This window comes from Malurus melanocephalus, unplaced genomic scaffold (assembly GCF_030028575.1).
Source record: "Malurus melanocephalus ecotype Western Australia unplaced genomic scaffold, MMel_1.1 scaffold_589, whole genome shotgun sequence".
Lineage (NCBI taxonomy): Eukaryota > Metazoa > Chordata > Aves > Passeriformes > Maluridae > Malurus > Malurus melanocephalus.
Genome location: NW_026623821.1, coordinates 310658 through 336256, shown reverse-complemented (window position 1 = coordinate 336256; position 25599 = coordinate 310658). Strand labels below are relative to the sequence as shown.

Here is a 25599-nt window from a genome sequence, read left to right as displayed (position 1 = left end):
CCCGTGAGCCCAGCCCTGCGTGCTGTCCGTGCTCTGCTGTGCGGGGTGCTTGGATGGCTTCAGTCCATTGATGTCTCCGGAAGGCTCCAGCCCTGCTCTGGGCTGGGTCTCCCAGGGTTCAGGAGGGGCTCTGGCATGGTCCAGGCACAGCTTCTCTGCACCTCTGGAGCTCCTGCCCATGCCGGACCTTGGTGGCATTTCCAAGCGTGTGTTCTGTGAGCACTTCARTGCCTGGCAGAGCCTGCACACCGAGATGACTGAGCAAATTCATCAAAGGCCACAGCCCCAAGCTCTGAGGTACTGGGTTTGTCAGTTCCTTGAACAGTCCTTCCTCTTTCAAGCTTTCCAGAGGTGCCAGCCCAGGGAGTTCAGCACTGTCTCTGCCTGTTCCTGCTGCAGTGAGGAAGAGGGATCAGACCTGGAGAGATTTCTTCTGTGTGTGCTCCAGTCTGGTCCTGCTGTCTGCATTCTGCTCTGCAGCTCAAGGACTAAAGCTCAGAAAGGCACTTTGAGCCCAAACTTGGCTTGACGGCTTCCGTGCCAAACTTGTGACTTACACGCCAGATTAATTCTTACCTCCCAAATGTTTTCATGTTAAGAAGGAAAAGAAATGTTCTGTCAATGTCCAATAAATGATTTCAGAAGCAGGTTTTCCACTGGAGGGAATCAGAAATAAAATACAGCAGCCCAGGATTTCAGCTGGGAGCATTTAACTCCTTCAGAGCTGGATGGCTCCACACCCATCAGAGTCATCTCTTACATTTAGCACCTCCTGGTCACAAATGTCACCTGGGTGACAACACAGGTCCCTTTGGGGCAGAACAGCTCCTGTTYACCTCCAGAGGTGGAAGCATTTGTCATTTGCCAAAGGAGAACCTTCAGCCAGATGCTGGAGTCTGGCACAGACTCTGAGTGCTTCAGAAATCCTCACTCCCAGGGAGCTGTGAGTTACCCTGCTTCAGGAGAGGTGTTCTATCCTGCTTCGGGGAAGGTGTTCTATCCTGCTCCCAGGATAACTGTGCTGTGCTCTCCTGCTCCCAGGGAGCTGTGTGTTGGCTCTCCTGCTCCCAGGAAGCTCTGGTCCCACAGAGGTGCCCTATGTCATGTGTGAGGAGTGAGCAGGGCCTGTACAAAAGGAGCATCCCATGGTCTGTGTGTTCCTTTCTCTGGCTCAAATTGTCTGTCAGACTTTGCTGGGTGGTTTTGCACATCCAGCCGAAATCTTTCTTCCTACAACTTAAAGCCATTATTCCTGCTCTTGTCCCCTGGGACCAGGAGAACTCATTCTGCCTTTCTCCTCTCTGTTCTCCTGCGCTTGAAGGCTGCATTAATCTTTATAACCTCTCTGGAAAACAGAGCATTTCCACTATCTCTAAAACCAGGATGGGAGCAGAGGAGATGAGGGTGGGGTTTCTTCCTTTAGTTCAGATATCCAGAAGTTCAGAATCTAAACTGGTCCTGTGATGCTCTCTGTGGTGTCTGGCACAGACTTTGCCAGCTGGGAATGACCTGAAAGGACCTCCCTGTGCCACCCCTCAATCCCATCCCTTCAGCGCTGTCATTCTGAGCTTCCCCACCACAGAAGTTTTTAATGAGGTGCAGGATGAGGGGAAGGGAGGGTGATGCTTCCCCTTGGAATTTCTGTAGCCCCCAGGCACCCAACGAGAGGATAGAAGGGGCCATTTGAGGAGTTGTTACAGCCAGTATCACTTGTGCTGCTCAGCACCTGAGATACATCCTCACCTGAAATGTTGATTTAGAGGCAAGACTCAGGAAAAAAAGGCTGTTTTCAAGTTTACTCATAATGCTGACTTTCATGTGCAAAGCAAGTGCCTTACTTAATCAGAGCAAACAGCTTTATTGGGTGYTTCCTTTTGATTACTTTTTAACACTAAGGCTGGGATTTGTTTGAAATACGGCAGCAGAATAAGACTGTAACAAGGAGRAGGTAAACTCTGTCAGTCTAGAGAGAGGGAGATGGAATCAATTTTTCCAGTGTAAAAAAACTAACTTAGATTGATAATAATACATGCTGTAAATTCAAGCTGTTAATTGGAAAAAATAAGAACATAAACATTTCAGGGGCTTTTAGTGTTTGTGTCAGTCTGGCACTTTGAGAACAAACAAGCTCTGATTATTTTTCATTTGAAGTGATGTTTCATTTCAAATCCTCCTTCAATTGGACTTATTAGCTGAAAATTGCTCAAAAATTGCCAGAATCATAATAGATTTATCCAGTTCATTTCTAAAGGGTTTTAAAATTATTTTTTAAATTAATTAATGGTATGACGATAATGTTTTTTTCTCATTTCCTTGAGTCACATGCCAACCATCCAATTGCTTTTTTGCTTAGCTCAGTGCAGGTGTGGGGTGAAAGGGAATTTCAGCCCTTGGGAAAGGCACAATAGGTGAACTGAGGTTGGTTCCCTGAGCCTATAGAGAACTGCCAGGTATGGGCTTAAAAAAATCTTACAACCCTCTCTGAAAACCCCAGCTTTTTGCCATGTGCTCTTTGTAGAACAAAGTAAAACCAAACGGAAATGAAAATAAAACTAAAACAGAAAAAAAATGGGGAGGTGGAGGAAGACAAAAATGGGGATGTGGAGAGAGAGAGGGAATTCTCTGAGTCGGAATACTTTGGTTTGAGATGGTTTATTCTGATTAGGGGTTTGCATAAAATAAAAAAGGAGGTTATAAAAAAAAATGAAAACACTTATTTGACATCAGAGTAAACCAAAACAATTCAAGTTTTGCTGTACCAATGGCAAACAGAATATTCTTCCTCCTAAAYCTCCTTTCTAAAGTAACAAGACTGTGCAGTTAGGTCCCAAATCCCAATAAATCAGACAAAAGCAAATTGAGGGCCTTTGCCAAGGAAAGCTGTGCAGGATAGCAGCCCTGAGCCCAGACAGCTGCCATGGATTTCTCTGCTGGCACAGAAGAGGCTCCACAGCCCAGGCCTGCTGGCTTTCCCTGTGGAATGTTCATTCTCGAGCTGTGCCTGTCCCGTGCTGTCCCTGGCATGGGAAGATGGGCAGGGTTTGGTGGTGTTGTGGGATGTTCCCACTCCATTTGCTCCCTCCTGGGAGCTTTGCTGCCTCGAGCCTCAGCCAAATGTGGTTTAGCAGGGCAGCCTCCAAACCCACTGAATGGGCCCTGTTATCCCACTGAGCTCCTTCCCTGGGAAGGCTGCCAAGGAGCCAGGATCAGGGTAGTGCATTGCAGAGGCTGAGTGACAGTCCTGGGCCCCACCAAACACAGCTGTGTCTGGTGCTCCCAAACTGGCAGCCAGCATTCAGTAGCAGGAGTTTCTGGYGCTTTTTGGCTCAATTCCCAGATCTGGTCCAGCTAATCAATCCAAAGACAGGATTAGCCATGGCAGGACATCTTTTCTGTCATGAGCTTGATGTAGTTCTAAAATAATCAGGATGTTAAGCATTTTCTGTGCAGATTCATTTCAATCTTTCTCTTCTAAACCMAGGCACAGAACACTTGGATGACGCCTCCCTTTCTCTGAGAATGTGAAATCTCTGCAGCACCTTCTAGCAAATGTAGTCCTTGGCCTGGATCCATGGGAAGGTTGGCCTGGCTGCTTGGATCCATAAGAAGGAACTCCAGAAGGAAAACAGACTCCTGAAATCTGCATCTTCCGGGGTGGTTGTGATGGGCTTCAGGAGCTGCATCAACTTCTCCAATCCTGCACTGACACAGGCTGGGAAATATCAGTTCTCTGCAGCAGAATTATTAAATACTGGGAAGGAATCCTGYCCTGTGAGGGAGGTGATTCTCTGGCACAGGGTGCCCAGAGCAGCTGTGGCTGCCCCTGTATCCCTGGGAGTGTCCAGGGCCAGGCTGGACAGGGCTTGGAGCASCCTGGGACAGTGGGAAATGTSCCTGCCCATGTCAGGGATGGCACTGGATGGTTTTTAACGTCCCTTCCCACCCAGGCCATTCCACGATTCTATGATCATGGGGCAACTGAACTGTACTCCTGATTTCCACAGCTTTCTAAAATATTAGCTGATAATAACAAATATTCTCATTTCCCTCCCCATTCTGGGGCTTGTCCTCTTAGCTTCTGCACCTGGCAGTTGGAGGAACATTCCCAAAGACACAGGACAGGCAGACTCCTGGTCCTAAAGAGGCACCGTGCTCCCAGGAAAGGGAGCTTTTAGTGAAGTCCTTGTAGTTGTCATCAGTGTTCATTCACTGCCAGTATCATTTGTGAAACACTGGGAGAAATATTCTGTGTCTCCAACCCATTCTGTACCAAAGTGGGAGAGCCCAAATCTCCCTTTCAGCACATTCCACCCATGTCAGAGCAGGACTGGGAGCAAATGCCACCCTGACCCCTCTCCAGAGGAGGCTCAGCCACCTTCACCTGTTCTGTCAGATCCCAAATTCTGCTCAGCCCAGACAGGAATGTGGTGCTACAGAGTGAGGGGCAGCCAGAGCTGCAGAACCTGAACCAGAACCACCTGCAACCATCACCCAAACCTTGCAGCCATCAGCCAGACATCCCCACCTAGAGCCACAGAGGAGATGTCTTCTGGGAGAGCAGTTTCTCCTCCTCACACTGCCCCTGAGCGCACCTCACACCACACCTGCACATCAACCTGAGATACAATAACAGATCCTGCCACAACCACCGGAATGAGGAACCAAGGGATGCATTCAGGAGCATTTCAGGGTCTGCACTTTGGTGCCCACCTGGGCCAGAAAGAAATGGTGCTGAGGAGCTGTGTTTGGAAAAAGTTTTCAAGTGATGATGTGAGTCTGTCACACAGCAGTTGGATCTTCTGGAAGCTGTTGGAGGAGGCCTTGCTCTTGACACTGCATTTTTAAGTCATTTCTTAACCCAGAGATGACAGCTCTTTCAGGGAACAGGGAAAGATGACATCCAAAGGCTGTCTGAAATCCAGACTTGGGTCTAATGTTCTCTCTTCAAAGCACAGACTTGCCAACTGCTTCTTCACAAGAGCCTGAGGAATTCATGCAGTGGGTGCTCTGCTCCTCCTGCAATCAATCCTGAACTACTGTCCTCTTCTCACAGCAGTGCCTGAGCCGGTGGCACCTCCCGGGCAATGCCTGTGCTGGAGACAGCCACAGTGACATCCCTCTCTGGGATGGCTGATCCAAGCTTGGGGTGGTGCCAAGTGTCGGGTTCAGGGCTYCTCCTCCTCCCTGCATGGCCACACCGCACACCTGTGGTGTTTGGGGCTTCACGTTACTCCCATCCAGTGGCAGCTGTGGAGAAAGGAAACACATGACACTGACAGAATCCTTGCTCCTCCCATGCCAACATCCCGAACTGGTTTGGGGAGCATCCAAGTCATGATCTCCTCTCCCTTTGGCATAAAGAGCTTTGCACTTTTCCCTTCCATCTCTTCTACCTCACCTCCCCCTTTCCCTCCWCAGTAAACCACATTCAAAAGGTTCAGGTTGATGTTGCTGATGCTTTGACACCATCCCAGGGTTCTAGTCTGACAGACGGGGGACAGACTATGCCCTGAGGTGTCACTGGGAGAGTGGCAAACACAGCAGGACCTGACTCCTCCTGGGGCACACGTTACCCCACACACCCCGCAGCTCTTCATGGGTGGCAGGACCACACTGATGGGAATGCTGAGCCTCCCAAAGGAGCAGCAGAGCTTGGCTGTCTCCTGCCTCTGACATTTGATGAGGGGGTGTTTGGGCGCTCCTGCCAGAAGCAAAAGGACCTGTTAAAAAGAGTAAGTCTGGCTGTGAATGGGCCTTTCACAGCATGRTCACCCTGCTGAGAATGGAGCTTAGGAGAGGGGACTCCTCATCAACACACTCAGGAAGGAGGGGGACTCCTACTGTRAACCCCAAAGGGATAAAACTTATTCCCAATCAGTTCTTTGCCCCAAACAAACACGACAAAGTAGCAACACTCTAACAGTGTRTACTACAAGGACAATCCAGACTGGGTTCCTTCCATGACAAGGTCGTGCAAATGAAGCTCAGAGTCCCCCTGTCCCCTCTGAACAACCACAATGGGTGCARTTCCTTTCAAAAGGATGGGACAGCCCAAGTGTGACAGCCCTGGCWGGTTTCCCAGGGCATGCGCTGTGGWCACTGCAGTGTCAGGGGATGGGAGAGCAGGGAGAACTCTCGGGTCCTCAGGGTTTGAAGGGAATCAAAACAGGGCTGGAAAGTGTCAAGGTTTTCCTCCAGCTCTTCAGCTCCAGAGGATGGAAACTGCCTCYCTGTTCTTCCTGGCAGGAATGGAAACAGCCTGCCTGTTCTTCCTGGCAGGCTGCTAACATCTTCCAGCTGGTCCTCCTGTGGCAGAGGTCCCAAGGAAGGTGAAAAATTCCCAAATAGGCCCAGAGCCCCCAGGCATCCTTATCTGCTGGGGATTGGCAATCCAGATGTTGCTGAGGTTGTGGACAGTGGGCTGGAGGAGGAGGGAATGCTGTCAGATYATCAGGAGCTGTCGTTGCTGAGTCTGGTTGCAGGAACATCATGGCACATCCATCAGCTCAGCTGGAAAGACGGCATTAGTGGCAAGTTGGATGGATCCTGGGCTGCTGAGTTGGATGTGGGCCAACTGATCCCACAGGATGGATTGGTCATGGAATAAAGGACAGAAGTTGGTTTAAGTGTGGTATTTGCACCTTCTCTTCTCTTTAGTAACTGGGGTATGAACCCCTTTGCCCTCCCCAGCCAAGCTTTCTTTGGACAGAGCCAAATCTGACCCAAAATCTAGTTGTGATCAGTGCCAAGGGTGGGATCTTAACACCTTCTCAAGCTCCTTCTCCAGGAGGACTTCTCCTCAGCAGTCTCAGGGATTGGTCCCCAGAACTGGCACAGGAGGGCTCTGGCCAGTCCAGCTGCACGATCCACGGCCACTGTGAAGCTCCCCAGGCTGGGACACTGTGGCAACCTGCCCCAGCTTTGARCTGCAATGAAAGCCCCAGGGCTCAGCTCCTCTGTGCACCTCATGTCGCTCAGGGAGGAATGGAGGTGGGAGCTGCACTGCTTCATTCCCATGGGATGCAGAGGCCAAGGGCTTCCTGCCTGAGATTCCATTCCCATGGGCACATCTCTGATGTTCAGTTTGTGCTCTCAGATCTTGCAGGATCTGTGGGCTCTGGGCCAACTCTTCTTGGTGATGATCTGACGTCGCTGCCGCTGCTCTGCCATTGCTGCTCCAACCCAGCAAAGGAGAGATTTTCCCATAAAACTTTGTAACGGCCCCACTCCCCRGACTTGGATTCTTCCTGTGTGCCARCTGTGAAGGAAATGTTTCTATTTTTAGCTTGGAGGTGTTGGCAAGAAATGCAGAGGATGGATCTGCATTACAAGCAGGCAGGTAACAGCACAGCCCCGAATCCCAGGACATCATTCCATTCTGCCTGTTCCAAGGACTACAAACCTTGGTGCTCAGCCTTGTGCCCTGCTCCCCGGGTAGCCACACTCCCAAACAAAGGTGAGGTGGAGGAACAGGGAAGGGTTTTCATAAAGAAGTGCTTGAGGGATTGAGAAAGCTTTACGTGGGCTGTGTTCAATAATGTCTGTGTTTAAAGGMTGCAGTGCTCATTCTACCAATTTCCTCCTTTCTTCCCTTCCGAATTTTGTTTTCAAACAGGGGAAAATAATTTCAAGGTCAGAGACAGGTTATGCCTTCAGATTTTTGCAATGCATCGCTTCAGGCTGGGTTAGAATTCCCGTAATGATCAGAGCCTGTCTTGCCTGGGATTCATTTCTTGTGCTATCTTTATCTSATCCCTTCCTGAATCCTGTTGGATGGTGCAGCCATCGTGGCACACCAAGGGCAGGAGACACTTTTCCCTGTTTTTTTTTTGACCTACACTAGTGGTTTGTTGTCTCTTTTTGTCTTCCTGGCTTTGTTTTCTTGTGACTTCTGGTTGACAGAARCAAGCTGCTCAGCTCTGCAGTCAGGATATTGGGGGAAATGCAGCATTCCTATTCCAGAGGAAGCTGGGGCATTCTCTGAGTCTGAGAAACACCCATTCCTTTTTTTCCTCTACACTCACTTTGTGCCATCTGTGTCTTTTTTCAAGTTATKACCCCGAAATGGGGCAAAAGCACCTCCCCACCCCTTTTGTGGGATGCAAACCCAAACACTTGGTTGTATTTGGGAAAGAAAGACCCATGGGATGGAACTGTGGTAAATTGCCTGTACATGTGGCACAAACACATTGCACCTTTCTCCGTGCTATTGCAGCTCCAGCCCAACCATCAGCTTCCAAGCCCAAACCCCTTTGCTGAGGGAGCCACAGTCTGGGGAGATGCCTTAGGAGAGGAAAAAGATGCTGAACACTAATACATAATGGGAAGTGATTATCCTGCGTGGGCCAGCAGGGAGGGAGAGCTACAAATCCAATGAGCAGGTACAATTGGCATCCCCAGAGCCAAGCACAGGGAAGAGCCTAAAACGGAATTAATGACTGTGGGAAGGCCRGGCTCTCGAGGGAGAACCTGGGGTACACTTTGGCTTCTCTCTAGATTTCAGGCCATGACTTAATAGCCTTCATCTCCACTGTGATGTTTTTAACAGGAGCAGATGACCCTACATTTGCAAGGACAGAATGTAGCACAGATAAATTGTTCTGGAATTAGCTAAGCCTTGAAGAGAAATCACTGTATAATAAGATGTCATGGACATTCACTGCATGGGACAGCTGCCAGGCCCTGCTCTAGGTCCAGCTTTCACCCCACTATCTTTGTAGGGACACAGATGTCTGGTTGCAGGTGGTTCATAGGCTGAAGGGCTGTCCTCACTTTCGCATTAATATTAAGATAATATTTTCCTCCCAYAACCTTTGGCTTTGGCCAGTTTGTCCCAACAGCCCCCAGCTGTGTGTGAAGGAGCTGCTGGGTCAGAAACGGTCCATTTATGAACAAACGGGCCCTGCCAGGGTCATTGTGGTCACTGCTCTGGAGTTGTCATTACTGCAGATTCACGGCTGCTGCCAGGACTGGGTGTTGCCAGAGGGGCAGGCAGCCTGGGAAGGTTGAGGAAAATCCATTCCTTGTCCATGTGACCAGAATGTCTCTGTGTACAAGTGCATTCATATTCTTCTGTCCCTATTTGAGATGCTTCACCTTGATCTGCCTTTGCCTTTTCCCTCTCAGTCCCAACTGGTGTCCTCCACTAGTCCCCAGGCCAGTGATAACCCCTGGCCCTCCCTCCTCTCTTTTCTTGCTGTGTTCTCATCCCACGGCAGAAACAACATGCACACAAGCACAGGCAGCAGACACAAAGAGGATGATGCTATTTCTGCAGGCAGCAGGAGCCAGCAGGGCTGGGCTGGGAGTGTGCTAGTATATCTTGGTCAYTGTATAGCTGCTGTTACCTCTGGTGTTGAATATTTTCACATCCTGTAGTACAGGAGGGAATTCATCCCTGGCTCTGTGTTACCACATCAATTCACAGTGTGTGCACAGCCTGCCCTGCAGATCCTCGCACTTGGCATCCCGGGGTCAAAGCAGTCAGTCAATAAAACACAGGAGAGCCAAGATACCAGATTCCCCTAAATGATGCATCTGTGCTGTGCTCCAAAACAAAAGCAGGAAGTTGCCTTGTTAAACTCAGCTTCCCTGGAACTCAGTGCAATGTCTTTATCCATAATTCTTTCTCAACCATCAGGAAAAAGCCCAAAGCCTTTTCACAGAATCACAGAATTGTTGAGGTAGGACAACATCAAGTCCAACTRTCAGCCCAGCACCAGCACCACATTCACTGTTGACCATGGTCCCAGRTGCCACATCCACRCATTTTTTGAGCWCCTCCAGGGATGGTGACTCYACCACTGCCCTGGACAACCCATACCAGTGCTTGATAATTTCTTTTCATTAAGAAATTTTCCCTAATATCCAACCTAAACCCACTCTGGTGCAACTCCAACAGGCCATTTCCTCTCATCCTGTCATTTKTTACCTGGCAGAAGARCCTGATCCCACCTCACTACAACAGATTGTAATTTTCCATGGTGAAGGACAGGACTGTGTTTGCACTGCAAAGARCTGCCCTACAACCTGTTAACCACAGAACTGCGTTCAAATTGTGTCAAGAAGATTATGATGGCCAGTTAAATGCCAGGATCAGCAGCAGAGATTGCCGAGAATCCAGAAAGAGACAAACATGCCGATAAATTCCACAGAAACAGCACTGACAGTGACAGAGCCCTGGGGTTGGTGGGACCTGAGGCTGCTGTAAATAAAGCAGCGCATTGTGGCAGCACAGATCACTCTCAGGAGCTGATTTACCTCAATCCAAGGCCAAACACTTTCAACACAGGTAAGAGGTGTGCCTCAGACTGGGGCTCATSTGCAGCATAACCCCCTCTCCTGGTGAGCCTGTGCTTTTAAAGGACTTTAAAGAGTTACAGCTCASAGCAGAAATTCTCCGGGTTTGGAGAATGGTCTGGGTTGGAGTGGACCTTAAATATCACCCAATTCCCAGCTTTGAGGACACTGAATTTCAGCGGACTGAGACACCCCCACAAAGCTGCTCCCTGAACTTTCTCCATGGGACATGGTCACAAAAGAAAAAAGAAAATGTAAAACTCAGACCTGTATGGAGACAGAAGAGCCCCCTATGTACAAAAGTAAATTGGGAAACAATTACATGGTGGGGGGGAAGAATTACAGTAGCAAAGAGGGAAGACTTCTCTTAATCATCCCGTGTTAGCTCAGTGAATYGGAAAATCGTGGCAAGTCTGCCAGAGGATAAAGTGCCCCAACCTGGTATCAGCTGCACAGCCACAGACTGTTTAGCAGCTGGGACAGGAAAATGCATTGCTGCCCATAAAACTTGCCTCCCAGAGAATTACAGCCTCGTATTTGTCATGCCAGGGTGGATGTGTGGGGGGACAGGGTTGGAAATAAATGCTACAAACGCTCTCTGTTGTGAGTAGGGAGTGAGTTTATCTCCTCAGCCCAGAACATAAAACCCCCAGCTGCACGTGGAAACAAGGGTGATTTACAGCCCATCCTTTGGATGAAAGCCTCSTGGAAGGGCTGAGGTGTTTCTTCTTCAGCACAAGTCTGACCTTTGCCGTGTGTGGGTATGGGAGGAATGAAAGTGAGAGACCCTTGCAGAGAGAGGAAAAGCGGTGTTTTTCTTGGAGCTGTCTTCCCAGGGCTATGCTGACAGGGGTGCAGCGCTCCTCATCACGGTGCCAGGGAGCCTTGACAAAGGCACCGGGGAAATCAATCCATCCTGGYTCCACAGCCACAGGGCTGGTGGGAAAATCCTCCAGCAGCCAGGAGAGGAACCCTTTGTGGGTGCTTGRGCCAAGCTCTGACACCTCCCTACCCACTCACATCCTGGTGGTCACTTTGGTTGCACCATCAGGGTGGGCTTCAGGGGACGATTTTCTCTATCAGATGGGTTGCAGAGCCAAAAGAAATCTCTCCTTCCTACTTCTCCCATGGATAAAAAAGGAAGAGAAATCATCCATTTGGAAGAAGGGCCATTTATRGTCCACTGATTAAGAACTCACATTCATATCATTCCTGTTTTAATAATGGCARTAAGGATTCAGAGCTTCCCCTTCTGTTTAGGGAAGGTCCAGTTTAGGGTGAAGAGCTCCAAAATCAAGCATTTCCTTGAAGCACTCTCAGACCTGCTGGTCCAAACGGTGGGACCTTTTCCCTGCCTCTCTTGAAGGACGTATTTRGAGGATCTGCTGAGCTGACTGAGCCCAAATCTGTCAGGATCTGCCTGGGAAATTCCTCATGGCTCCTCAAATTTCTCTTCCTTCTGCTGGCAACCACTGTGGCACAGAGAGATCCCTGCTGCCTCYCAACACTCACATTCATTGTTGTAAACTTTTCCTTAGGCTTCCCCTGGACCTTGCCCAATAAACAGATATCAGCAGATCCCTGGAGATCCCAGAGCTTTCCCTGCAGCTYCAGCCTTCCCCTGGCACAGACATCTCTCACCACTGTGGTGTCTGCAGCCCCAGCTCAGCCCAAAGCTGCCTCAGAGGGTTTTCCTATGGCTGAACGGGCCTGGATGAGCCTCCTGGGGGCTTTTCCAGGGAGGCAAAACAGCTTCTTGCTTCACTGAGTTTCTCTCTGCTCTACTTGCTGAGGCTCTTCTGAAATCCAACATCCTGAGACAAAAATGAAGCAAAACAAATCCTCCCATCCCAGGCTGTCACTCAGATGGGTTTATACCAACAAGGAAGGCATTAGTCATGAATACCCCAGAGTAGTCATTAATACCCCAGAGTAGGAACTAATACCCCAGAGCAGACTCCAAAAGCCCAGAGCAGTCATTAATACCCCAGAGTTGGGATCAGTGTGTATTTATGGCATGTTTTCCCTCTGTGGGATGTTGTGTGTCAGGGGGCTCAGGTGGCTCCCAGCTCCTGGAGGGCCTTTTGGGATCTCTGCTCTCCCAGAGAACCCTCCCCAGCTTGCTGTGGCTGCACAGTGCACCATGAGCAGCTCCCCCAGCCCTGCTGCTCTCCCTCTGCTGCCTGGGGAATGCCAGTGGTACGGAATGCCAGGAGATGAGGATGCAGAGGATGCACAGGCATGATCCCACATGTGGCTGTTTTTCCCCGTGTACCGAACATTTTCCTCTGCCAACACTCAGAAGCTTTGCCTTGGTTGCTCTTGCTGTGCCACCAGCCTGGCAGAGCCCACCCACTCTGGCTATGGGGCTGCACATTCCCGAGGTGACGGAAATGATCACAGAATCATGGAATTGTTCAGGTTGGAAAAGCCCTCTGAGAYCATCAAGTCCAACCATTCCCCAAGGCCACCAYTGACCATGTCCCCAAGTGCCACATCCACAAGGCTTTYAAAGCCCTCCAGGCCTGGGGACTCCACCACTGCCCTGGGCAGCCCATTCCAATCCCTGACCACCCTTTCCATGAAGATCAGAAAATCCTTGAGAGGAAAATGTGGTCTCATCTCGTTTCTAACATTTCATAGCAAAATGTCAATTTGATTTAGTGTCCACTTCATATCAAAAGTCCAAATGAATCACTTGGGCTTTCTTGTTTAGTTTCAAAAATGCTGAAGTATTTTATTCGAGGCTGGTGAAACAGACAGTTACAACTTATCTCTTTAATCCATTTTGTTTTTAACAGGTTGCTGTACTGAAATATTGATGGCATTTTATAATAATAAAATCTCCTATTATATACTAAATACCCCCTCAATATATGTACTTGACATCATATTTAATGATAATACATCATATTTAACATAATATTTAATTCAAATTCTTTATAATCTATGAAGCCCAGTGTAACACAGTATAAAACCCAATCATGTTCTAACACRGTTCCATATTTTATGGTAATAAAGAAGCAAAATGCAAACAAGCCCATGCCGGTGTTGTATTCGTGTTGCTCTGATGGATTTTRTATGCACCACAGAGCAAGACAACATGAATTGATCCCAAAGAGCTGCTTTGCCTGGGCTGTGCTCCAGCAGGACAGGAACCCAACCCCGAGCAGCAGCATTTCCCAGGGAGCAGCAAAGCTGGAATGGTCAGATCAGGAGCTCGGATCACTGCAGCTGGCTCAGGGGGAGCTGGAATGGTCAGATCAGGAGCTCGGATCACTGCAGCAGGCTCAGGGGGAGCTGGGGGACACCGGTTCCCATTCTCCGGGGCCGGGGATCTTGTGCCTGGCACGGCTCAGATCCTCCTGGCTGCCTCCCCTGGGCACGAAACGGAGCTGAGCTTGGCCTTTGTGWCCTCCAGTCTCGGCTCATGGAGACAAGAGGAAAGGGGCTGAAAGTGCCGGGTGAGAGCCGCTCTGAGCGAGAGCACTTGGCTCATTCAGGGGATAGCACCGGCCAGAGCCATCAATAAAGCATGGCTCCCTCACATGGGATCTCCAGCCTCGCACTCCTCAGACAGTCAGCAAACAATATTTTGCTCTTCTCTTTTGTGTGTCTGTGGAGTGGCTTGGGGAGAAGGGAAAGCTTCACCGAGGTGCAGTGCTGATCTGCTTTTGCATTTTCCTCCTCCTTCTCCTTCCCTTCTCTGCCTTCCCAAAAAGCCTACTGCCCGAGCTGTGTCAGACCAGCAGCACTGCCAAGCTGCCCCGGAGGGCTGGAACTGCAGTTGCATTTGAGAAGCAGATGGGCTTAATGTGTTCAGCTAAATGCAGGTTTTAGTGCTCAGTCAAACAGGGCAAACTGCAGCTCAGCCTGGGGCTGCTCCTCCCGGGAAAACGCGCCACAAGGATTTGGCTGCCGGAGAGYGGCAGGGAAAAAAGCGTGAATTTCTCTCCAGGCTGATGTAAATGCATCCCTGAAAGCAGGTTTGGAACTCACTGGCATTWCTAAGAGGAGGGATCCAAAACTCACAGTTGCTGAGCAGGTGCTTGAAATCATAATTCATTGGTGTCACCTTCCCRACTGTCCAAACACTAACGAGCTGCTCAGAACCTGGAACTGCTAATTATGTGTCTGAGACCTGAAAGGAGTATCCAGGATGCCTTCATGCTACTAAAATAGCCCAGAGTGAATTGCTGGRAGACTGTTCAAAAAACCTTCTGGGATTACTCAATCAGACACCAGAGTGTGGGTGGATAATAAGATTTTTGGGACCCCAAAACTGCTAAGGTGCTCAGGACCCTGATGCTTCTCCAAGTCCCTTTTTTAGGAAGCAGCTTGAGAATTTGGACCTCCACTGTCCCGTTCCCTTGTGCTGTCCTCGCCTCTGCTGGAGTGCCTCCCTTCAGGTAGGATTTGTGACCCATGGCTTGTCCCAGCTGGCTGCAGCTTTTCTTCTGGGTCTGAGTGCCACGGAGCTGCCAGTGGAGAACAACTCTATTAAAAGCCACAGTGGTGTCACACTGACATGTATTTCTTCRTCTAAGAGCATCCTGAGATGACTTCAGCTCTGACCTACTTTAAAGCCAGGCTGATTTAGTCCAAGCAGCAGCTGCATTTGAAGGCAAAGAGGTGGAARGAAAAGCTGCTGAAATCTGGTTTCCTGGCCAGAGGTTTGTGCCCAGCAAGACTCGGTGCTGCTCTACTTTGTAGCCCATCTTCTGTCAGCTCCTTGGTTTTCTTGAGACGTCTTCCCCCGGCCCGGGCTGCAGCCTTGGCTCTCCCAGTAAGTGACAGGGAAGGATCCCTGCTCCTCACTGCACCTTTTAMACAACCCCCAAAATCGAGAAGGAATTAGCTCCCCCATGCTTAGCTACAGCAATTACGGATTTGCATTGCTCCCTCTACCAACAAAGTGCACTGGGCTCCCAGCACCCTCTCAAGTGATCACGCAGTCCCTATCTTCCCTTTTTGGGTGAGTCCTGGATCTTTAAAGCAATCACATTCAGCCTTAGCCCTGTCTGCACTCCTTCTGTCTCCCAATGCCTTCCYGGGGCTCCTGAGATGTTTCCCAAAGGCCCCCCATCACTGTAAAAAACGAGTTTCACTCTCCTGTTAAAAAGGTTTTAATAAATGACAATAAGGTACATAATAGAAAAGGATAGGACGCCAGGTGCTTGGCAATCTGCCAAAGGCACACCTACTATTGACAGGAGACATCTTTAAATATATTTCATATTGCATCAGCTTAATGCCTATTCATAGGCATTTATGCATATTCAGACTTTTCCAGGAACTGTTTAGCATGGCTCCTCCTCCGGTGTAGCCCCCTGTTCCGTGGTTTCAGTAGATGACAGTTGTTGATGGGGAAGTGTCCGTTGCAGGGTCCCCTGGGCTGTCCATGCAGATAAATCCATCCGAAGGTTGGGGTCCCACCAGCCAGGTTCCTTTCCGCAGCAGAGGACGAACATTCCAAGAGCTCTGACCAGAGACTTTTCACTATGCAGCCCAAAGCCTCTGTTCCTTCCACCCCCACCCTTTCCCTGTCAGGATCTGTGCTGGTCTGGCAGCTGATAATCTTGGGGTCATGGCCTCCCCACCCCAAAGGTGTTAAACATCCTGATCTCTTTGTGAATGTATGCAACCTTTTCCCCAGCTCTGAGCTGCTTCTTATCTTTAAGGACCACTGCCACCAGGGCCTCATTCAGGGTTTTTTGGTGACTTTCTTTGCAGCTTTTGTATAGTTTTGCTGTAATATGAAAAATATCCTTTATGGAAATGTTTAAGTCACAAGTCACAATACTTCAATTTAACCACAAGTATTCTATAACTATATCTGAGTTACAAAAGAAAAACAAACCCATCACTGATGATTTTACCACTGTGTCTGCATAACTAARCTACTTATGCAAAAAAGGCAACATTGTACACATAGCACTCATCTTAATATTTGCGAAAGCCAGCACTATAATATGTGTCTATAAAAATCACCATGSATTCCATATATCCTGGTTTGCTTCTATTCCCCAGCCAGATGATGGGAATACCAGCAAGACAATAAACCTCGAGGGGGGAGCAGCTGACAGTGAGGCGCTCCAGAGCGGTGCTGACTGAGCCWTTATTTGGATTTTAAGGGAATTTCAGCAGGGCTCTGATTATCCCTGGGATTTTCCCCTCGAAAGGAATGAGAAGGGAGTGTCTTTASAGACAAACTSTGACTCTGGGGGTAAGATAAGACTGATACTGGGAGATAGAAGGAACARTGGTGTGAAAAACGAGGTTCACTTTCTTGTTAAAATTTAAAGGGTTTTAATAAATGACAATAGGGTACATAAAAAGCAAAAGGTATACRACCTCGGGTGCTTGGCKATCTGCCAGAGGCACRCCYKSKWWTKRMWRGAAACMTCTTTAAATACATTCTGTGTTACATCAGCCTAATGCCTATTCATAGATATTTATGCATATTTAAACTTGTCTAGTAACTGTTTAACATGGATCCGCCTTTTTACAGTCTGGTTGTTTTATGTTCCTGGGGTCATGTTTGTGTGACCCCTATTCCATAACTTCAGCAGATGGTCCTTGTCGATAGAGGATAGAGAAGTATTTATAACAGGGGTCACAACACCCCTGGGCTTTCCATGCAGTTAAGCCCATCCGAAGTTTGGGGGTCTCACCAGCCAGACTCCTTTTGCAGTAAACGATGGATGTTTTACAAGCTCCTCCTCCGACCAGACTTTTTCTAATATGCATACCAAAGCAAGTATTCTTCTATTCTCCCTTTTGGTCAGGGTCTCTGCTGATAGATTTGGGGAAGGTGATCCTTTTCTCATGCATTCCTTTCTCCTCATCTTATCTTTTGGTCAGTGTAATTGCAGCCAGAGCACTATTCATAATCTCAATATGAATTATTGAGAAGCTACAGGGAGCTGTATCTTCTTGTATAGTTTTGCTATAATGTGCAAAAAAAAATCCTACATGGAAAAGTTTAAATCACAATCTACAATATTTCAGCTATTGCAAGATAATCAAAAGTGTTCTATGACTACATCTGAATTACAAAGAAAATAAGAACAGTAATTATTTCTCAATCATGTTTACATAACTTCTTCGACAAGTAAGACAACATTATATCATGATACACAATCATAGCATCTACCTTTAATCTCTGTGAGAACCAACACTACAATRTGTGTTTATCACAAACATAGCACTCATCTTAATATTTGCAAAAGCCAACACTATAATATGTGTTTATAACARTGGGAAGGATTTCCATAGGAACTCCCCTGATTGACCCCAGGCTGTGTTAATGAACTACAAGAGCAGAGACACAGAGATGTATATTGAAAGGCAGCAATATATGAAATAAGGGGGGTTGCACTGGGCAATTTGGGGAGCCTGTACCCCTCCAGTACCTCAGCCAATGGGGAAAAAGAGAGGGAACTGCGGCTGGGAAATTGGGATAAAAGAGGCTGCGTCCTCCAACAATTTGAGAGACCCCATGGGAAATGCTCATGACCTCTCATTTATTCATGAATAAATGTTACAGGACTCCTCTGTCTCCTTTTTGGACATAAACCTCTGGTGCTCATGGATTAATTTTTGTCACACCCTGCACTGGCAAAAAGTGTTCCATGTGGCTGCCAAGACTCTCCTGCAAGACTCCCATTCACAGAGTCCCCTCCATCTCACACCACAGGCGGTGTGTGTCACAAAATATATTCCTGATTTGTTCCTGAGCCTGATTGCTCGCCTCAGCTCGTGTCAGAGGCTGCTGGGATGTGGGCTGGCTCTGCACACCACGCACACTCCCTGGCAAATGCTCCAGTGAACAAACATTCATTAAAAACCAGCAAACGTGAATTATAACTGACTGCGCAAAGGTGCTGGTGAATTGACAACATATGCCCAGAGTCACAGCAAATGATCTGGAACACAGCAGCAGGAGATGGAAAGCTCTCACTTCCCAGCCTGACAGGGCTCTCAGGCKGATGCTGAGCTTGGGTTGGGGCACATCCTGCACACCCATGGCTGTGTTCACAGCATGAACCTGGTACTGCTGACCAGAGGGGATTTCAGTGTCCCAGAGAGATCCAGCAAAGCCACCCCACCCTCTCCAACAGCTTTATTGCCCCTCATCCCAAACAATCAGCATGGATTTACTCCTCAGGCTATCTGATAAGAGCCTCCCTCCTTCTGCAGCAGGAGCAGCCCATATCTAGCCRGTCTAATCCACCCTTTCCCTCAGGAGAATCCCTCTGGAGCTGGGTCACAGGTGAACCTTGCAAAGCACCAAAGGGCTCCAGCAGTACCTGCAGCRCAAAGGGGTCTTAGAGGGTCCTCACTGCCCTGCTTCCAGTGGAGATTTTGAGCTCACAATTTAGGATTCAAAAGGGACAGGATGGACTCAGAGCAAACTCCCAGTGTTGCCAYGTAAATCAAGAGAAAGGAAGTTGAACTGCAAGTTCAGCACAAAGCTGGGCTGCCAGATATGAGCTAAATATCCCCTAAGTCAACACAAARTGAGGCTTAATTAGTCCACATCTGGACCTTAGTTTGTCCCAAGAGCATCCCACGTGGCTGATGCCAGAGCTCCCCTCTCCTGGTCCCTCCCTTCCAGGATCCCACATCTTCCAGGGCAGCTGATTTGCAATTGGAGCCTGGSCCACAGCCCTGCCAGCAATGTTTGCTGCAGCTCCTGCTTTGCCGGGGATGTTCCCACCGAGCTCTAATTATCAGCAGCCACAAGTACCTGTGAGCCATGGATAGGAGCCCCGGTGGGCAGAGTGAATGTTCCTCTAACTGCTCCCACAGCCTTGGCTCTCCTGGAAACCAGAGGGCAAACTTCCAAATCTCTTCCCTCCGCTGCACCCCATTCCAGCCCTGTGGGGGAGCCAGGCTTTGGAATGAACACACAATGCATTTGCTCTCCCTAATTTATGGGATAACAGAGCAGGTGCTCTGTTTCATGAGACAATAATCAGAGTTCCCAGGTGGGTAAAATTGAGCCCAAATAATTCATTTCTGCAGAGGGAATTTATTAATACATTTTCAAAAAAGGTTCCCCTTTCTCTCTGTGTTGTATTGTGAGTACTGGTCAGAGTCAATTGAGCCAATGCTGTCCCTCCTTTTTCTCCCTTGCTGCTCAGAGACCCCGTAAATCAGAGAGAAAATTATATTACATTTAAACAGCAGAGAGGAGAGACCACATTTCTGCTCCATTTTTGTGTGATGTCTAATAAAACAGCATCCCAGGGGCTCCCAGATGGGAAATGAATATAGATAAACAAAAATCCCACCACATCTAATGCCTCAACTTCAGTCAGATTGGCCATTAACAGGATCCCAGGGTGTTCTTGGCCTCCCTTGAAGGGGAGAAATTCAGTGACAGGGGTGTTCTCAACATTAACATTAGCCTGTAATTTTGGGGAGTGTCTGCAGCTGGGGTGTATTGCACTCATGTTTTGGGCAGATTCTCGCTGCAGGCAACATGAACAAGCTCAAGGGAAGCTGCTGCAGCCTCCATGTGGGTTCTTCACTCAGCACTGGACAGGGTTGAGCACCACAGGATTTACAGCCCGATGGACTGACTCAATATTCCTGTCTCTATGCAGACATGGACAGGGGCTGTGTTAATCAAATTCCCAAAACTGACAAGCTGGACATTCCCAGGATCAAGTAATACAGAATTGACACTCTGTAACTGCAGGAACTGAGAGGAAGGAGCTTTCCAGGACATGGCCGTGTCTTTCCAGGTTTCCCAGGCACCCCACCACATTGCTGAACCCCGGGGAGATGTGCCTGACTCCCACAATCCAGGGGTACACCCAACCCCTTCCTTYAGCCCAGGAAAAGGTTGTTTTCCATGGGCCTGGAGAGGTCCTTGAGTACAGTGTCCTGGTCCTGGCAGCCACCTCACACAATCACACCCCGAGGGACGATCCTGGTTTAAACCCTGCTGGGCTCTTTAACCTCATTGCTTCAGAATTCTGTTCCTTCTAGAAATAATAATAAAATACTCCTTTCTATCTTCCAGCATCAAGTTATTGATGACAAATTCATAMCATTTGCTCCAAAGCCAGCACCATGGTTTGGCTGAAATATCTCCATTTCCCCCTCGGTCGTTGTCCCCTTGATGGATTTTCTCCAGAGTTATCCCAGTCCTTCACACAGCCTTTGCCTGGCTCACTTCAACAAGCTCAATTCTCACCATCTCCCCTCCTAGAACAGGTGCCTCTTTCCCTTAATCCTCCTCTCACTCTGGCTCTGTACCTGTTCCAGGTTGGATCCAGCTGCTTTGGGAGGAAACCACAGCCTTTTCCAGTGGCACTAACATCTCCTGAGCTCTGGAAGAAAGAACTGTGAAAGGAGCCTTGGCAAGGTACCCCCAGTTCGAGCAGCCACTTCATTAAAAGCCCCACCAGTCAGGACTCTGCCAGCTGATCCCAGTGGTTTTCACAATGCACTCAAATGCCCGGGTGTGGATCACTGGGAGCACTGCCCAAATCCCTCAGGATGCACCTGCAAAACCAACAGGCAGGGATGGAGCACAGAGCAGCTCTCTGCTCACTGATGTTTGAGATCTGTGCTCTTCAGAATATTCTTTTCAGTGTTCCAYGACCACAGAATCACAGGATGGTTTGAGGTGGAAGGGACTTTAAAGCACTTCTCTTTCCCACCCCTGCCCTGGGCAGGGACACCTCCCCCTGTCCCAGGCTGCTCCAAGTCCTGCCCAACCTGCTCTTGGACACTTCCAGGGATGGGGAGTCCACAGCCTCTCTGGGAAAACTGTTCCAGTACYTCCCTGCCTTCCAGGGATGGTCCAACCCTTCCCTCCACTGCAGAGCCCACAGCCCCTGCAGGAGGAGGACAAAGCCTGGGCAGGAAGGATGAGGAGAGAAGGCTGAAGGTCAGGAGTGGTTTCAGGAAGGTTTGGGGAGCCCAGCTGGCAGGGCCACCTCCCAGCTCTCAGCTCTRGATGGAACTCCACACCAACAGGAATCTCCCCTCTGGAGCTGAGCCTGAGCTGCTCCACGTGGCTTGTGCAGGGGAATTGGGTTTCTGAAGAGGAAACCCTTGCATGCTGAAGTCTTAAATATTATTGTTCCCTGTTGAGTGTGGGTTAAAGGAGGAAAACAGTGATACTTTTCTCACTGGCTCTTTGCAGCTCTTGTAAAGGCATATAAAAACAATAATGAGTCACTCCAGCACTTTAAGCAGTCAGGCAGTGATAAATGAGACCCACTAAAACCCTTCTGTCTTTGCCAAGGGCACTCTGGATTACACTTGAACCTGTTTTAACCTTAGCACTTAACCTTCTTTTCCACAAAGTTGCCTTTGCATGGCAACAACCACGATGGAGCTCAAAATAACAAGTCAAAGAAATGGTTCCCTGAGAAGAAAGGAATATTTGATTTACAGTTGGGGCTGGGGTTTAAGTGTGCTTGCTAAACCTCAGAATTTTAAAGAAATGAGGATGTAATTCTGTGTTACTAGTAAGGGGGGTAGGAAAGGAAAGGTATGAAATTCAGCATGAAAGTATTTTTTTTATGTCAGCTTGGCATGAAAATGTGGCAAAAGAACAGAGATGAACATTGTTTCCAGCAATCAGAGAATCCCAGAATCACTGAGGCTGGAAAAGACCTCCACAATCATTAAGTCCACCCTGTGCCTGATCCCCACCTTGTCACCAGAGCTCTGAGTGCCACCTCCAGGCCTTCCTTGGACACCTCCAGGGATGGGGACTCCAAACCTGCCTGGGCAGTTCCTCCTGACCACCCTTTCAGTGAGGAAATTCCTCCTGATGTCCCCTCTGCCCCTCCCCTGGCCCAGCCTGAGGCCGTTCCCTCTCCTCCTGTCCCTGTTCCCTGGAGCAGAGCCCGAACCCCCCCGGCTGTCCCCTCCTGTCAGGGAGTTGTGCAGAGCCACAAGGTCCCCCCTGAGCCCCCTTTTCCCCAGGCTGAGCCCTTTCCCAGCTCTCTCAGCTGCTCCTGGTGCCTGTAAGGAATGGGATGGACACGCCAGTGTGGTCCCCTGGGATGATCCTCTGCTGCCSTCTGTGCCCCCCTGCAATCCCTCCCCAATTCCCACCAGCCCAGATGCTGCTCCCAACCACCCCCCTTCCTCCTTGCCCCTCCTCTCCCACAGCCCACTCTGGGAAGGCAGAAAGCCCCAGGTTCTGGGCACTCAGCTCAGGAGCAGGACACCAAACTCCTGCTATGGGAATGTCCAGCTGCATCACAGAACCAGGGAATTGTTGAGGTCAGGAAACACCTCTGGGATCACCAAGTCCAACCCAAAAGCATCACCACCGTGTCTGCTGTTACCCGGTCCTCAAGTGCCACATCCATCAATTTTTGAACAGTCCCAGGACTGCCCTGCCCTGCCCTCAGTTCCAATGCTTGACAACTTTTCCTGTGAAGAAATTCCCCCAATTTTCTGTGATATCCAATCTAAACCTCTCCTGGAGCTACTTGATGCTTTTTTGTCTCRTCTCCTCAATGTTTCAGGAATGTGAGATTCCCTGAGAGTGGCAAGGATCATATGCCTCAAACTGGGATTTACTGCACCACTGCTGCAATAAGTGATACAAACTAATCATCTGCATCTTTGAATCATCACCATCTCTAACAATCAGGTGCTTACACCTTGACTGACAAAACGCCACATTGGTGAGACCAGGGGAGACCCCTGGTGCACACCAAAAAGCTGGAATACCTCACACCTGGATGTGACTGCACTSAGAGACTAGAGAAATTATTCCAAGTGAGAAGCACTGCAGGGAGATGGAGCTGCTCGGGCACAGCTTGGAGGAAGGGTGAACCGAAGGGTTTCCAGCACTGAAGCCACACTGCTGATTTCTGATTTTGTTTGGTTTAATGGAAGTCTGTCTTTTTTGAAAGACAAGTGTGATTACAAGAACGTAACTTGACTCAGACACTTATTTCYCCTCCTGACAGAAATAAAAAAGCATGGAAGGACAAGAATACACAAAGGGCTCACAATAAGTGTGTTAACAACCGACAGCTCTTCCCCAGGTTTCAATATTACTTTGTAAATAAATGGGGACTGTACTTACCTGCCTGATTTACAACAAAATAAATGCACACTGCATTTCCCTGCCCCTGGTGACTGAACTGTCCTTGCCTGATCTCCAGGAATAGTTTGTCATATGAATTTACCTGTGGTAGCTGTGCTTCAACCCCCGGTGTTAGATGGGTTTGAAACACRGAGGAAAATATGCTGCAGTTAATTGTTCCAACAAACAGCCACACCGAAGGGAGTTTTGCCTCAGAAATACCCATCCACATTTAACAGCATTCCGAAAAGGAGGGGAGGTGGGTGCTCTAGCTTGAGATGCTGTTCAGCCTGCAGGCACTTGCAGAAACTATCTGGGCTTTGCCGAGCTGGGAGGAGCTRGGGGTGCTCAGGTGCTCTGTGTACCTGATTTGCAAATGCACCAAGAAAGGCTTTCAAAATGCTTTTGGAGTGAAGATATTTGTAGAAAAATCTGTTTTGTTTCAATTCCTTCCAAATAGGAATGATGGATTTTCTTGTGTCTGCACAAAATCACAGCCCATGTCATTCTCTGCAGCAGGTTAAAGCAATTCCCCTCCCTTAGTTAAAGTTTATTCAATTTTAATAATAAATGTTTAATAGCAAACATAAACCAGGAAAACAGCTCTTGCCCTGAGGAGCTGACAGTTTTACTGCCAATCCAAATCACAGAGTGAGAGTCTTGGATTGACAGGGGGTTGTGGAGGCTCTAAGCTGGGCAGGATTTCCCACCTGGGACCTGAGGAGTGGGATGCAAAGCTGAGGTCCCTTCATTCATTCCGAATCTTGCAGTGCCCCTGCAGCCCCATGAGCCTGCTCCCAGTGCTGTGAATTACTCACAATTTGAAACACAAGAATGAATGAAGCTTATTTTCCTGAGGATTTTGTCTTCTAAGTTCTCCCTGCTGGGTTCCTTAGGCCCCCCATGGCAGTCAGAACAAACATGAGGAGCTGACCTGCACAGTCCTGGCACCCACAGCCCCTGGCCTGGCTCCCCATGTGCCATGGACTGCTCAGCCCTCTGCAGCCTGCTTTGTTCCTGCTTGTGCTGTCTGTGACCTGTCCCATCGCTTCTCCTGGGGAAAGTGGGGCAACTGTGTTTGTGGCCAGCTGGTCCCTGGCCCTCATCATGCAAACACCAGCGCTGATCCTGCTTTTCCTGCCCGCGCCCCACTTTGGGTCTCTCCCAGCTGCCAGCTTTTGTGAAACTTGTAGAAATCAAATACTCTTGAGACTTCTCCTGTTCTTTCAAATGGAGAGAAATAGCTGAAACCTTCAGTTATCATGAAATAAGCCAAAAACCATCTCCAGAAAGCTCAGAGTTTGGACTTCAGAAGCACCTTGCTCCGATTTCCCTTTGAAGGAGGGGCCTCGTTTGAAAGCAGTAAATGAAATCCCCCATTCAGAGAAAGCCAGATATGAATATAAAACCCAGAGTTTCCTCTCACTGAGCTCAGATGACACCAAAACCCCTRTAAAACAGAACCTGGCTGCACCTGTGAGTGCAAGCCTACAAGTGTGAGATATAGAGGCTGCACATGGTGGAAAGTTCCCCAGCTCTGCATCACTTTTCCCATTACTTAATTCCGAAYCAGATCATCCATTTAATGAGCCATCCCAGGGTTTCAATGTTTTATCTTGAGCTGAGATTTTTATTTTAATTAATTTCATGGAAAATAGAATTGCTTTAAGACAAAAAGCTTTCATTTTTCACATGGGAGATCTCATCCCCAGAGACACTTGGTACATTTTTCTGGTATCATGCACAAACACCACAGAAAAATCCKTTCCCATTTGATCTGTTTTTCCCTGGAGGGATGCAGATGTGCAGAGACATCATCACAGGACTGACCTCTGAGGGTCTTTTTGTTCTACCAAGAGATAATGAAGAGAGAATGCAGGTGTGGGGGCTAACGAGGGATCTCACCCTCGTTAATGCCTTTAGGAGGCAAACCCCGCTGGGGTTCCATAGAAGTGGGGTTGCTGGGTCAGCGTGGGACTTGTCTCCTCCCACAGCTCTTCCTGAGCTGCCATGTCCACCCCGGCACCTCCCCTCTCCCTGCCTGTCCCCATCTGGCACCTCCCCTCTCCCTGCTTGTCCCCATCCCATCACCTCCCCTCTCCCTGCCTGTCCCCATCCCAGCACCTCCCCTCTCCCTGCCTGTCCCCATCTGGCACCTCCCCTCTCCCTGCCTGTCCCCATCCCAGCACCTCCCCTCTCCCTGCCTGTCCCCATCCCAGCAC

At 48.9% G+C, this 25599-nt stretch overlaps 1 protein-coding gene across 1 annotated transcript in view; it reads right to left on the bottom strand.

Annotated features, from left to right (window-relative positions):
- Positions 1 to 1731: 1731 nt before the first annotated feature.
- The window catches only part of LOC130583464 (acid-sensing ion channel 2-like), a 36961-nt gene continuing 13093 nt past the window's right edge, over positions 1732 to 25599 (bottom strand). Inside the window, exon 2 of the mRNA XM_057382849.1 lies at positions 1732 to 5247. Within this exon, the coding sequence (XP_057238832.1) occupies positions 5023 to 5247 (225 nt within the window). The 3' untranslated portion in view covers positions 1732 to 5022. The remainder of the gene's footprint in view (positions 5248 to 25599) is intronic.